The sequence below is a fragment of the Ornithodoros turicata genome, chromosome 6, assembly GCF_037126465.1.
Source record: "Ornithodoros turicata isolate Travis chromosome 6, ASM3712646v1, whole genome shotgun sequence".
Taxonomy (NCBI): domain Eukaryota; kingdom Metazoa; phylum Arthropoda; class Arachnida; order Ixodida; family Argasidae; genus Ornithodoros; species Ornithodoros turicata.
Window position 1 is genome coordinate 18,526,570 of NC_088206.1, and position 12,934 is coordinate 18,539,503.

At 51.6% G+C, this 12,934-nt stretch overlaps 3 protein-coding genes across 3 annotated transcripts; all 3 read left to right on the plus strand.

Annotated features, from left to right (window-relative positions):
* The first annotated feature begins 3,470 nt into the window (after window positions 1-3,470).
* LOC135397511 (uncharacterized) lies at window positions 3,471-4,113 on the plus strand. Its single transcript, XM_064629115.1, has 2 exons — window positions 3,471-3,708; window positions 3,773-4,113. The coding sequence occupies exons 1-2, from the start codon at window positions 3,471-3,473 to the stop codon at window positions 4,111-4,113; spliced, it is 579 nt and encodes a 192-aa protein (XP_064485185.1).
* Window positions 4,114-4,234: 121 nt separating this feature from the next.
* Window positions 4,235-5,533, plus strand: LOC135397512 (uncharacterized). Its single transcript, XM_064629116.1, has one exon. The coding sequence runs from the start codon at window positions 4,235-4,237 to the stop codon at window positions 5,531-5,533; it is 1,299 nt and encodes a 432-aa protein (XP_064485186.1).
* Window positions 5,534-5,584: 51 nt separating this feature from the next.
* Window positions 5,585-7,222, plus strand: LOC135397513 (uncharacterized). The gene is made up of 2 exons (XM_064629117.1): window positions 5,585-6,525; window positions 6,889-7,222. Exons 1-2 carry the CDS (start codon window positions 5,585-5,587, stop codon window positions 7,220-7,222), a joined length of 1,275 nt encoding a protein of 424 aa, XP_064485187.1.
* Window positions 7,223-12,934: the final 5,712 nt, after the last annotated feature.

A 12,934-nucleotide genomic window follows, 5' to 3' on the forward strand; every position in this document is an offset into this window, starting at 1 on the left:
CTCCCAAACAGTCCTTTCCTTTCCGTGCCATAGCCCTAAAGACCAACATTTCTGAGAAAACCGTAGCTGAAAATTTTCTAATGACAGTATAATAAGGCCATCGAATTCGGCAAGTAGTCCTATGTACATACAGTCAGCACGATCAGCCAAGGTTCACACCCTTATTACTACTCCCATACCATCCCCCGAGCTTGACACAGATCTCACGACATCAGAGTTACTGCAAGCGCTGGCCAAAGCCTCTAAGAAGAAAACCGTCCCTGGACCTGACAAAATCACCTACAAATCTCTTTCCAGCCTCGGTCCCACAGCCACCAAACAGCTCTTGGATATCTTCAACGGTACATGGCAAACAGGGCTTGTCCCTAAGGAATGGAAGGTTGCTCAAAAGTCCCTATACGTAAACCGAACAAACCGTCGACAGACATCACGTCATACCGCCCCATAAGCCTCACCAGCTGTATAGGGAAACTCATGGAGCACATGATTCTCAATCGACTACAGTGGCGTCTGGAAAAACAGAACCTCGTCCCAGATGAACTTACAGGTTTCCGTAAAGCACGCTGCTTCGCAGACTCCGTAATGGATCTGGTGTCAGACATTGAACACAACCGAGCTCTATCTTACATCACGGTAGCAGTCTTTCTAGACATCAAGAGAGCTTTCGATACTGTGAGTCATCCCCACGTGCGTCAAAGACTCCTGAATGCCAATGTCGGAGAACGCATGTACAACTGGATTTCTGACTACTTAAGAGACAGAAGTATGGAGATGATAATAGCAGACGGGAAAACAAATCCGGTGCTGGTTGAGCAGGGAGTACCACAAGGTGGCGTCCTCAGCCCTACGCTATTTAATATTGTCATGTTCGAACTGACAAGGCTTCTACCCAAACGAGTTAAATTTACCATTTACGCAGATGACGTATGCATCTGGGTCGGTGGACGTTACATCAGTCTTATCAAAAATACATTAGAACATGCCTTAGAAGTAATCGCCAGCTTCTTTGAAGAGCGCCCTATGGACCTCTCCCCAGAGAAAACTGTACATATTCCTTTCACCAGAAAGAAGCTGAAGAATTTCAACCTCAAAGTGTGAGGGGATGAAATCAAACGAACACAGAGCGACAAATTCCTAGGAATAATTCTCAATCAGAACTTGTCCTGGGCGCAGCAGATCAAGAAGCTTCAGCAGACAACCAAGGCTTATACAAATATTATGAAGATAATGGCCAACGTGAAATGGGGCAACGGGAAGACCATCCGGACTGTTCACCAAGCCATGATTAAACAAACACTGGCTTACAGCCTCCCGTACATGCATAACATCACTTCCCACCAAGAAGCTAAGTTAAATTCCATCTTGGAAGAAGCCTTATAATCTCCCTCGGAGTACCAAGGACAACCAGGATTTCACTCCTGCTGGCGGAAGGACGTGCACCACCTTCTGTAGCTCTGAGATGCCAAGAAACACAAAGACATGTTATCCGACTCCTAACTCAGCACTCCAATCATCAGCTCATCAGAAAACTGGAAGATCGCTACAAAAGTAATGCTGCACAGGCAGTACGGAAACTCAAAAGAAATCTGCCTAAGAAAAGGGTTCACACTCTTCAACAAGAACAGCCCTTATGGGTCCTACCGCACCCTGAAGTACACAGAGAAATTCCTGGAATCACTAATAAATCAGAAACAGACGTCTCCGTGCTCAAGACACTGTCCCTAGCATACCTTCAGGACACCTTCTCGTCCTGAACGGCCATCTATACAGATGGTTCCAGTACAGAAGACAGATCTGCAAGTGCTTTTATCACTGAAACCATGCGGAAAGGGGTACAGGCTCTCACATGGCACATCCTCATCCACCGCTGCTGAACTACACGGTATATTCAAACCATTATGCCACATCAAAAAATCTCATCCGAAAACTTGGCTCATCTGCACAGATTCAAAGTCCTCCTTAGAAGCCATCATCAAAAGAAGTGATTTGAATTATATGGTGTACAAAATTCTCACCACTCTCAGCGATGCCATACGGTCAGGTCACAGTGTAACACTGCCGTGGATTCCATCCCACTATGGTATATCAGGGAATGAAGCAGCAGACAAAACAGCCAAGGAAGCTCTAAGCAAGACCAAGCTCAGCGCCATACCTTTCTCGAAAGCTGACTCGAAAGCCTATCTAAAGAAAACGACGACACAAAAATCCAGAGAACTATGGAAGTCATCCCTCCGGCCTACTGATTATCTCTCTTTCATCAATCCCAATTTGACAGTTATTGTCCCAAGAAGCCTGGAGAGACCTCTGCAAACAGTCATCCACAGAATCCGCCTAGGTCAGCTTTATTCACGGACAACACTCTACAGAATGAAACTCATATCAACTTCGTTATGCCGCACATGCAACACTCCGGAAGACACACTTCACATAATCATGCAGTGTCCATCTTACGAGACTCACAGAGAACGACTTCAGGCTGTGCTCGATAAGCTTGACTCTCGACCTTTCAGCTTCTGCAAACTATTTGGTTACTGGCGCTGCAAACAGCAACAGGTGAAAGTAATGAAAGCCCTCTGCGCATTTTTAAAAGACAGCGGTATCGTCAACCGCTATTAAGCCGTTCTCTCGCTGATGTGAAAATGAGAGAATGCAGGAAACAGTGACGCTCATGGGAGAGCGTCGCACGTTCAAGACACGTCTTCGCACTACGCTGAAGCTTAAAAGAAATGGAGCTGCAGGTGCCCACCAGGGAGACCACATAGTTCCAGACACCATCCAGTTAGATGAAGAAGATGAAGAAGAATGGAAATTTCAATTTTGAACGTGCAGAAGCGGACCTACGACCGTAGCAGACGACAGCAACAGCCCCTACGAAACCGCGTAGAATGATGATGATAATCAACTTTAGAAACAAGCATCTCCTATGGGACACCCACCGCTTGTACAAAAATACTAAGGTAAGCTGAAGTACAAAGTATTGCAGAAATTGAGGAAGCAATAACTGTTAAGGAAGAGGACGAAAGGCGGGGGGGGGGGGGGGGGGGGAGCCCGCTCGTGGATATGACTCAATAAACGAAGACGAGGAAGAAGAACAGCAGCACGCGTCGCCAGCTCTGCTCTGCTCGTGGACTGACCAGCGAGCACCGCTCTTGCGTACTGGTACCTGTCGAAGCCTTAGGTAGGAAAATCCACGCCTATGACCCCCATCTGGTACTGGCCAATCGCCCTTAGTGGATAACGGCCATTTCCCCGAGGATGAAGAAGAAGAAGACTCAATAAACGTGCAGTTGTTCTGCAGCCACGGTGACGATAGGCCACGTCTGATTACTCTTAACTAACATTGGTGCCGAAACCCGGGAGATTGGCCCCTTCGACTGCCCTCGTCGCAACGCCTGGACCTTCCACTTCGGCAACGAGGCGGCACGCCAGCCCGGGATTTCGCCTCTCGTCAGCCGGAATTGAATTCCACAATGCCTGTGAACCACTTGGACGGCCTCCGGCGCAGCAGAGCAGGCGCAAGAGGCGCAGTGACCCGCGTCGTCAATCGTCTGCGAGATTGTCCTAGCGCAGAGGTCACAGCCGAGGGCATTGAAGTGGACCTCGACTTCTTGGTCGCACGAAAGGCCGCGCTTCACGACTTGGACCTCCAGATCTTGGCGCTCACGGAGGATGACAAGTACGACGACGAGGTGCAAGGCATACTCGACTGTGAGCAGCAGTTAGAGGCCGCCATCACAAGAGCGAAACGAATGCTACGAACCACGTACGTCAGCGGTAACGGTGGCAGCTCTGGGCGCCCCCACGGTCGCGCAGGGCGACGCGGCGCGGAGCTGCCCAACGAGCCGAGCTGTATCGTTGCCGAAGCTACAAATACCGAAGTTTGGGGGCAAGTTGCAAGACTGGGCCCGCTTTTGGGAGCACTTTCAGGCGACTGTCCACGACAACCGTTCATTGGCCACGGTGGAGAAGTTTAAATACCTTCTATGCTACGTCACCGACGACGCCAAGCGTACCATCGACGGGATCAGCCTAAGCGGTGCCAACTACAACTTGGCGGTCGAAGCTCTAAAGCAACGCTTCGGTCGCACAGATCTTCTCGCAGCATATCGATAAGCTACTTGCGCTTTGGGCGATCCACAGTAGCGATGTGATACAGCTCCGGCACTTATTAGACGAAGTCTTCTGTCACACAGGTGGTCTGGAAGCGCTGGAAATTCCGCTGTCCAGTTATGAAATGGTGCTGTACAGGGTCGTATCTCGATGCCTGCCTCCAGAGCTCTTCGTGCAGTTTCGGCAAAGGAGGAAGCAACTGGCCGCATCTTCCGACGTGAGCGCTACGGCGCCGCCCACGGATGCGATGTCAGCCTCACCATCAGCAGCAACAGAGGTTAAGGCGCTGATGGACTTCTTGCGCGTTCACGTCGAAGCGAGAGAGGAAGCTGCGCTTCACCGACCTCGGCCTTCCCATCAAGACCACGCCGATGATGAGGTGCCAACCCCCTTGCCGTCGGCCGCTGCACTCCCAACTGCAGTGAGCTCTGCCCCCGCCACCGTCTTCGCCGGAGCGCCATCGTCGCAAGCTCCTGAACAGCCAACGTGCGCCCTTTGTCGGGCCGCGGATCACCGCATTGCAGCATGCTCAGCATCTCTCACACCGGAGGAGAAGCGCCGGCGCCTCGCTTCAGAGCATCGCCGTTTCCGGTGCGCGAGGCGCAATCACTTCGCCCGCCGTTGTCGTTCGGCTGGGAGCCTGAAGTGCGGTAAATGTCAGGGGAAACACCTGACGGTGCTCTGTGATATACAGCCTCAGGCGAGCGGTCGGAGCGCAGCATCCGCGCCCGTGTCGGTGCCAGCAGTCCAGGCCACAGCAGCCTCAACATCCTCAACCATTACATTCTTGCAAACAGCCACAGCGACGATATCCGGTCCCGGTGGGTCTGCAGAGGTGCGAATCTTGCTCGACACAGGGAGCCAAAGGACATTCATCACCGAAGACCTTGCCCGACAGCTTCGCTGCCCCATTCAGTCTTCGGAAGGCCTGTCCATCTTTGCGTTTGGCTCAACGCAGGCCTCCACATTCCGAACGTACGACAGGGTCTCGTTGTGCGTTGCTGGTTTATGCCAGTCATTGGAGGTGGATGCCCTCGCCATCCCGCACATCTGTAGATCGCTCAGCCCTCCAGTAGATGCCCGAATCACAGAAGTACTCAAGCACCGCGGTCTCCGTCCAGCGACGACTGCATGCGCATCACAGAACGTTGATCTCCTCGTCGGTGCGGACCACTATTGGCGTCTCGTGTCAGGGAAGATAGAGCGCCTCCCCAATGACATGACGGCCATCGAGACAATATTTGGATGGGTCGTCCAAGGCGTAGCTCCACCCGGCTCGGCGCAGGACCACCATGCCGTAACGTCGCTCTTATGCTCCACGCTCGACGGGGGACTACCAGAGCCAGCTGACCTCTGGCGACTAGAGGCTTTGGGCATCAAGGAGTCCGAGCTGTCTACTCCCGATGGAGCCGCAGATCTCTAAGTGTTTGAAGACAACATCAAGTGGCGAACAGACCGATATGAGGTTCCTCTCATGATCAAGGAGCCCGGTCTCCCGCTCGAGGCTAGCAACCTTGCCACCGCTGAGAAGAGATTGAAGGCCCAGTTGCGACGTTTCAGCACGGCGCCCGCAGATCTGGAGCAGTATGAGTCCACCATGCGCGAGTACTTTACCGAAGGGCACGCCGAACCGGTGACTGGGCCACACCCCACCAACAATTTGTACTACTTACCTCATCATGCGGTCATCCGCAACGAAGCCGTCACTACGAAGGTCCGAATAGTGTTCTACGCGTCGTCTCACGTCCCCGGCCAACCCTCACTCAACGACGTCTTGGCGAAGGGTCCGAACCTAAACAGCGACCTTCTGCGTTTGCTCATCACGTTTCGGTCCTCTCCCATCATCCTCAACGCAGATACCCGCAAGGCGTATCTGCAGATCCAAATCCGGCCGCAGGACAGGGACGCCCTACGTTTCCTGTGGATCCAGGAGTTGCCGTCGGCATCCAACCCTCACCCAGCAGTCAAGCAGTGGAGGATGACAAGAGTGTCGTTCGGAGCCTCGTCTAGCCCATTTCTACTCGCAGCAACGTTACACCACCATTTCGGTGCCTGCAATCGCTATCCACTCACGGCGGCTCGTTTGTGTACCAGCTTCTACGTAGACGATCTGGTGGTTGGATGCGACAACACGCAAGAGGCAGAGACCTTATATGCGGAAACGAGGGCCATCTTGCAAGAGGCCGGAATGGACATCCGGAAGTGGGCGGCGAACTCAATGATGCTTCAGCGGAAGTTCCTCGAGGACGGAACGGCATATAACAACGTCGGTTGCACGGACACCGTGCTTCGTGTGCTGGGAGTGCCGTGGGATCGTCACGCGGACACAATCTTGGCGCCAGTCACCGCGGTTCATGCGTTCGCCAAGCTTAACGAGCCCACGAAACGCACGGTGCTCAAGACGGTTTCCAGATTGTACGACCCATTTGGGCTTCTAGCCCCATTCACCGTCACCGCGAAACTGTTGTTTCAAGCAATGTAGACGCAGTGCCTTGGGACCGACCAATGACTAACACAGCACATCAAGTCTGGAATAATTGGGTGAACGGCCTGCCCACTCTTTCGCTGTTGAACGTGCCCAGATGTACTGCCGGTACCAACGGCAGTGTCCAAGATCTCCAGATCTTTGCCGACGCTAGCCCCAGAGCCTACGGAGCGGCCATCTACATAAGAGCAGACAGGGGCACGGAAGGCATCAGCTGCAATCTGCTTAGCTGAAACAGGTAACACTACCGCGCTTAGAGCTCCCGGCTGCCTTCTCGCTGCTCGTCTCTACAGCCGCATCCGCGGAGTCAGGCCCAACGTGGCATGGAAGGCAACCTTCTGGACGGACTCTCAGATTGCGCTGCAGTGGGTCAAGAACACGGCTTCACGGTGCCCGCAGTTTGTAGAAGGCCGCGTGCGGAGACATAACCCAGCCGACCTGCTCACGAGAGGAATCTCCGCGGACGAGCTCGTTGGCAGCGAGCTGTGGTGGGTTGGACCCCCATGGTTGTCTGGTAGTGTCGACCCGTCTCTCGAACCAACATCGAACCGCATCCCATCGTCCTCTCGGACGGAAGAGACGTGCTGTCCAGTCGCGATCCGCCATGGTGACCCATCCTCCGGTTAGAGGACTACATTCTACTCAGCCGCGTGCTTAGAGTAACAGCATACGTGCTCAGATATATCAACAACTCGCGGAGACCTGGATCAAGGCTCACCGGGCCCATCTCTGCACATGAACTGCATTCGGCAGAGCTTCTATGGGTCCGCCGCACTCAACTAGAATGCTTTGGCGCAGATGTCGTTGACCTTCAGGCGGCGCGACCCATCTCCCGTTCGTCTGCTCTTTTGACGATGAACCCATACTTGGACGCAAACTCGCTCCTTCGGGTGGGAGGAAGATTGCAGTTCGCCCACGAAGAGGACAGCACCCGGCATCCCGTGCTTCTCCGCACCACGGTGGAATCTTGACTTGCCGGTCTTGACTTGACGGACTTGGGGAGTTCTGGCGCGTCTTCGCGTGGTGCAGTGTGTACTCGTGGAGTGCACAGGCCCGTGGAAGCAGCCACGATGTTCAACTTCCTGCGCCTGAGCGCAGTCGTGGCCACGCGCTTCTGGACGCAGGTAGGAGTCCTCTTCGGCACCCCTTGCTTTACGACATCCGCCCAACGTCGCGGAGCATGGATGCACATCAGAGCCGCAGACTTGTTGGGGTCCGAGGGGGCGGCATGCTGCGTCAAACTTCGCCTAGTTGGTGTCCCCCCTTTAGGGCTTGCGCCCGCTCCTTCTCCTTGGAGAGCTGCAACTCTCGCGTGAACTGCGGAGCTCCGTACGGCGGACCGCCCCGTCTTCCGCCCAGAGGCGGGGGTCCTGCCGTAGAAGTTGCGAAAGGGAGTGATGCTCTTTCCGGTGGCCTTCTGAGGCGTGGGAGAGGCAGCGCCCGGCGTCACGGGCGTAGTCTTTCTTCCTGAGGGTTTGGCTCTTGGCGTCGACCGTGACTTCTTTCCCGACCCAGAAGACCCAGGTGTCTTCCTGCTCTCGACGCTCCTCCTGGTTGTGGGAATCGCTGACTTCGTTCCCGACGCAGAAGACCCAGGTGTCCTCCTGCTCTCGACGCTCCTCCTGGTAGTGGGAGTCGACAAGAAACGGCGCAGAAGCGGAAAGTGAAGGAGACAAACGAAGAGCTTTCTTAAAAAAATCGTGGCGGCCCTAAAGTGGGACACCCTGCAGGTGTGGCATCTGCCAAGCGGACCACGCACTGGGGGTGCCAAGAATGAGAGGAGTGCGTCCTCCTGTGAAGCGAAATGCTTCACAGGAGCTTCACTTCGCCAGCGGCTGGCGAAGTGAGCGGACGTGTCTGCCTCGGCTCCTGCCTCCACTCTTTAGGGATGAAGTAATTGTCACATATTTCTTCAACAGGCCTGCGAGGGATTTGGGACGGCTCACGGACCTTCGAGGGCGAAGGATTGGAAGGATTTCGCCAGGTTTCCCCGAATTTTTCGTGGAATTTAACACCAATAGCAAGTGAAGGTTATGCCTACCGTCGCTGGAAGGCCGTGAGTCCGTTCGAGTTCCCGGGGCCTTTTGGAGTTGCCAAATTGTAGGAGAATACTTATTAGGTCGTTTAGAACATAAAATAAATGTAGTTTCAGGCTTGGGAGGGGGTATTTCTTGAAAATTACCATTGTTTACATGTGTGGGTGGGCCTGAGTCGCGTGAGTGTATGTAGTCGTTGCGGTTAAATTAGGGCCTCCTCAGGTGGACTGAGGGTTGGTTGATGGCACTGGAAGCACCTTTTATGCGTAGAGTTAAAGTTTTTGTGGTTTACTGAAGCGAAATTCATAATTTGAATAAAGAGTATGCACCTGTGTCAACCGCCTATCGGACTGCTTGGTAGTATAGTCCCGCGCCGTCCCAGGTTCAATCCCTGGTCGTGAATTTTTTTTCTTTGTTTTTGTTATGTAATTTTGTTATTATTATTATTCTGTTAGTTTCGTTTTAAATTGTGGGTGAATTAGCATGAGTTTAGTCCCGGACCCTTTTGCTCTGAAAAGTAGGATCACTAAATCCCCGCCCCCCAGGGAGAGGTCCCGTAGTGCTGGGTCACAAGTCGACAATGAAACGTATCAGGTGGTGGTAAAGGAGGTTGAGGATGCTGGCTCACCTTCCGAACAACAGGCTAGGCCTGTAGAGATAAATTCGGGTAGGACCACCCAGACTATGTTGAAGGGAGAGGGAGATGGTAAGAGTAAATCAGGGTCCACTACTGATCTGCAGGAGGGAATAGATATTACCATCCTTGTTAAGAGTGACGAATGGGGAGAGTGGCCTCTCGAGCATCGACTAAGGAAACTTAGATCAGGTTACATTGGCCATATACACTCGTTGACAGTACCTAAGAAAAATGCCCTTACGGCTATATTTTTGGAATACGAGGGAATGGTCAGACAGTTTGAGTGAAGAAGGGTGATGAGGCTCAGGCTGAGTTAAGAGACGGATAAGGCTGCAGCTCACGAGGGTGCTAGGGTGCTCGCGGCGAGACTTTTTCATGAGTCGCAGGAACTCGTCGAGGACCTTCGTAAAGCGAATTCGGAACAGGAATGTGCCTTGGCAATCCTTCGGAAGAAGCTTACGGCGGCTACACAGAACGTTGAAGGCATGAAATAAAAATTGCCGAGCTCGAAGGTCACGTCGCAGCGAGCAAAACCTATGCACAAGTGGCCAACGAAGTGGGGGGGAGCGGTTGGCCCGGGAGCCTGTTGGGGAACCCCCTGAACCATTTGTACTTTTTGTACACAGTAACAGTTCAGATAGGCCCGAGGACATCAAGATAGCGTTGCGAGAGAGGTATAGTCCGGAGGAGATTGGGATACCCGATGCAACCTTAACTGCAATGCGAAATGGGGGCATAATCATTAGGTCGAAGTTTCGTAAAGGTTTAGAGGAACTCATGGGGCGAGTAAATAAAGACGAGTGTCCGGCTTGCCGCTTGCGGGCATCATTCCCTAGGAGTATAAACCCCCGAGTTAGGATATGTAACTTTGAAAGACGGATTACTGCGGACCAGTTGCTGTCGGTGATCAATCTTAAAAATGGGCTAAGCATTAGTGCAGAGGATTTTAAAATACTTGATGAATACTCGACACGCAGTGGGAACACTTTTGTCATTGAAGTCACGTGTGATGTTGCGAAGGCCTTGTGCTCATTGAGGGAGCTATACACAGGGTGGTCTCGTTGCTTTGTCGAGGAGCACGTCGTGGTCAGGGCCTGTAGGAAGTGTTTAGTGTACGATCACTCGATGGGAAAGTGTCGGGAAGAGAGAAGCAGATGTTTCCGATGCGGGGAGGATGATCATTTGGTTAGGGATTGTAAGATACCGCGGGGTAGCGATGTCTGCAGGGCATGCCAGATGGCGGTTGCGACGAGGGGACAGCGACTCGATGTGGGCCACCAGTTTAATACCCCTGATTGCCCTATTTATAATTACGAGAGGGAGCATATGAAGTATAGAATTTGGCATAGTTAACTTTGTTCTTTTTTATTTGTAAAATTTTTTTAATAATTATTTTAACTTACTATTAAACTAAAATTCTTACAAATTAATGTGGGAAGGGGTAAGGTTGCGATGGATGCAGCTATTGCGTTCGGATCTCGGGAGGGGGTCAGTATTATTTGTTTTCAAGAACCGTATTTGGTCAGAGGGCAGGTTTATGGTGACTTTGGTAGGGCTACTGTTCTCTGTAGTGGGGCTGAGGCGAAGGTGGCCACCGTCATTGGGGACATTGAATGTGACATGTTCCCGTTGGTTATGGAAAGGGATGTTGTGGCAGTTAGATTATGGATGAACAGAAATGGTCGGAGCCATGGCTCCCATATGTCCTTGCCTGGATTTGGGGTGGTGGTGGTTAATGTTTACGTCAGCCCCAGTTTGGGCTTGGGCGGGGTCTTAAATGTCATAGCTGGGATTGTAACACAGAACAAACAGTATCCCGTTGTAATAGTTGGGGATTTCAATGCAAAAAATGTCGTTTGGGGAGGGGCTATAAATGATAATCGGGGGAGTGAATTGGTGGACTTCATCTTGGGTCATAACTTAGTTGTGCTAACGGAGAATCCTGGATTGACGTCTCACTGGTTACGGATAGGTTTTCGTCGGCTTTCCGAGACTGGACGGTGCATGAGGAGCCATCGTGTTTAGATCACAGGTTTATCACATTTGTTGGTTTTCATCAGGATGATGGAAGGATAATCAGATTAACCAGGAAAGGACTTGATAGAGTCAAGGAATCCATCCAAAGGGATGAATGGTTTACACTGATTTGTAAGAGACAATTACGTGATACGGAGGAACTAGAACAGGTGGCTACCATTGCTCAAGGTAGAATTGAACGTTACCATCATAGAGAGCTGCGGAGGATTAGACAAACACATAGGGCGGTACCGTGGTGGACAGATCACTTGATGACTCTCAGGAATAGTTAGGGCTGCCAGGCGTCGATACCAACGGTCTAGAAATGATGTGCGTTTGGTATATAAGAATGTATACTTTGGTCTCTTTAAGGAGTACAAGCGTAAGATTATTGAGGCAAAGGAGGCATACTGGAATGAGGTCGTATCCGCAATTGGAAAAAGAAACAACTTCGGAGAACTATACAGAATGGCTTGTGTGAAAAAAAAAACAATGTTGTTATTCCGCCAATAAGGAAAGCAGATGGTACTTTTACCGATAATTACGAGGAGTCAGTGAGGACCATTCTAGAAACCCTATTTGTACCGCATAGAGGGGTGAGTGAGGACGTAATGGACACCTACGATGAAGGGTCCGTAGACGGTGTTTTCTCTGAAAGAGAGATCTCAGTCGCTATTGGTAGTCTTGGCCGCGACTCGTATGGATCACATTAACATCGACATCATTATGGCCCTGCAGAGCTCTCATGCTGGATTTTTGAGGTGGCTGTACTGCCAATGTTACCGGTTGGGGGGGTTTCCACGAGCTTGGAAAATAGGTAGGGTGGTGTTGATCCCTAAGAGGGGTAAAATACCGGTGGACCCGGTGCCAATCAGTGTGCCTTCTGTGATGGGGAAAATTTATGAAAAGCTACTTTTCCGACGGCTGGATTGGTTCTTGTCGACTAGTAATTTCTTTCGGGAGGGGCAATATGGCTTTTTACACGGTAAGTCATGCACATTGGCGTTGGTTCACGTAATTGAACGGCTACGAAGATTTAGGAAGAAGGATAATTGTGCGGTATTACTTACATTTGACATAGCCAATGCCTTTACCAATGTCATGCCGTCGGTGGTAAGGAGAGAGTTTAATAATATGGGATGTCCAGTTAACTTGGCCTCTGCCATCGGGAGGTTTCTCATAGACAGAAGGTATGCTGTTCGGACGGCTGGTGGGGCGGTTGTCGTTGGTCCAGTGGTGGGCTGCCCGCAGGGGTCACCCCTCAGTCCCCTTATCTGGAATGTGGTTGCGAATGGAGCCTTAGACATTCAGTTTCCGCCTGGGGTCACTGTTTACTTGTACGCAGATGACATTAACTTAATAGTCGAGGACACGGCTCGAGCGGGAGTTGAGTCGAGGGGGCAGATGGCTGTGAATCAGCTTCTGGACTGGGATACATCAGTCGGAGTGGCACTCAATCCAGATAAAACAAGGGGACTTGTAGTGGCTAAGGGTGATAAGTACCAGAGCCGACCGCCAACTATCCGTGTACTGGGACGTAGTGTTGGGTTCTCTGGGTACCATTGGGGTTTTAGGGGTAACCATCGATTATAGGTTGACGTTTAACCAGCACCTTGATGAGGTACGAGATAGAATATTACAATTGACTTT

Coding starts and splice junctions, on each gene's coding strand:
- LOC135397511 (XM_064629115.1), top strand. CDS start 3,471: ATGCCTGTGAACCACTTGGACGGCCTCCGGCGCAGCAGAGCAGGCGCA. Junction 3,709..3,772: donor GGTGCAAGGCATACTCGACT/GTGAGCAGCAGT, acceptor CACGTACGTCAG/CGGTAACGGTGGCAGCTCTG.
- LOC135397512 (XM_064629116.1), top strand. CDS start 4,235: ATGGTGCTGTACAGGGTCGTATCTCGATGCCTGCCTCCAGAGCTCTTC.
- LOC135397513 (XM_064629117.1), top strand. CDS start 5,585: ATGATCAAGGAGCCCGGTCTCCCGCTCGAGGCTAGCAACCTTGCCACC. Junction 6,526..6,888: donor CTCAAGACGGTTTCCAGATT/GTACGACCCATT, acceptor TCGTCTCTACAG/CCGCATCCGCGGAGTCAGGC.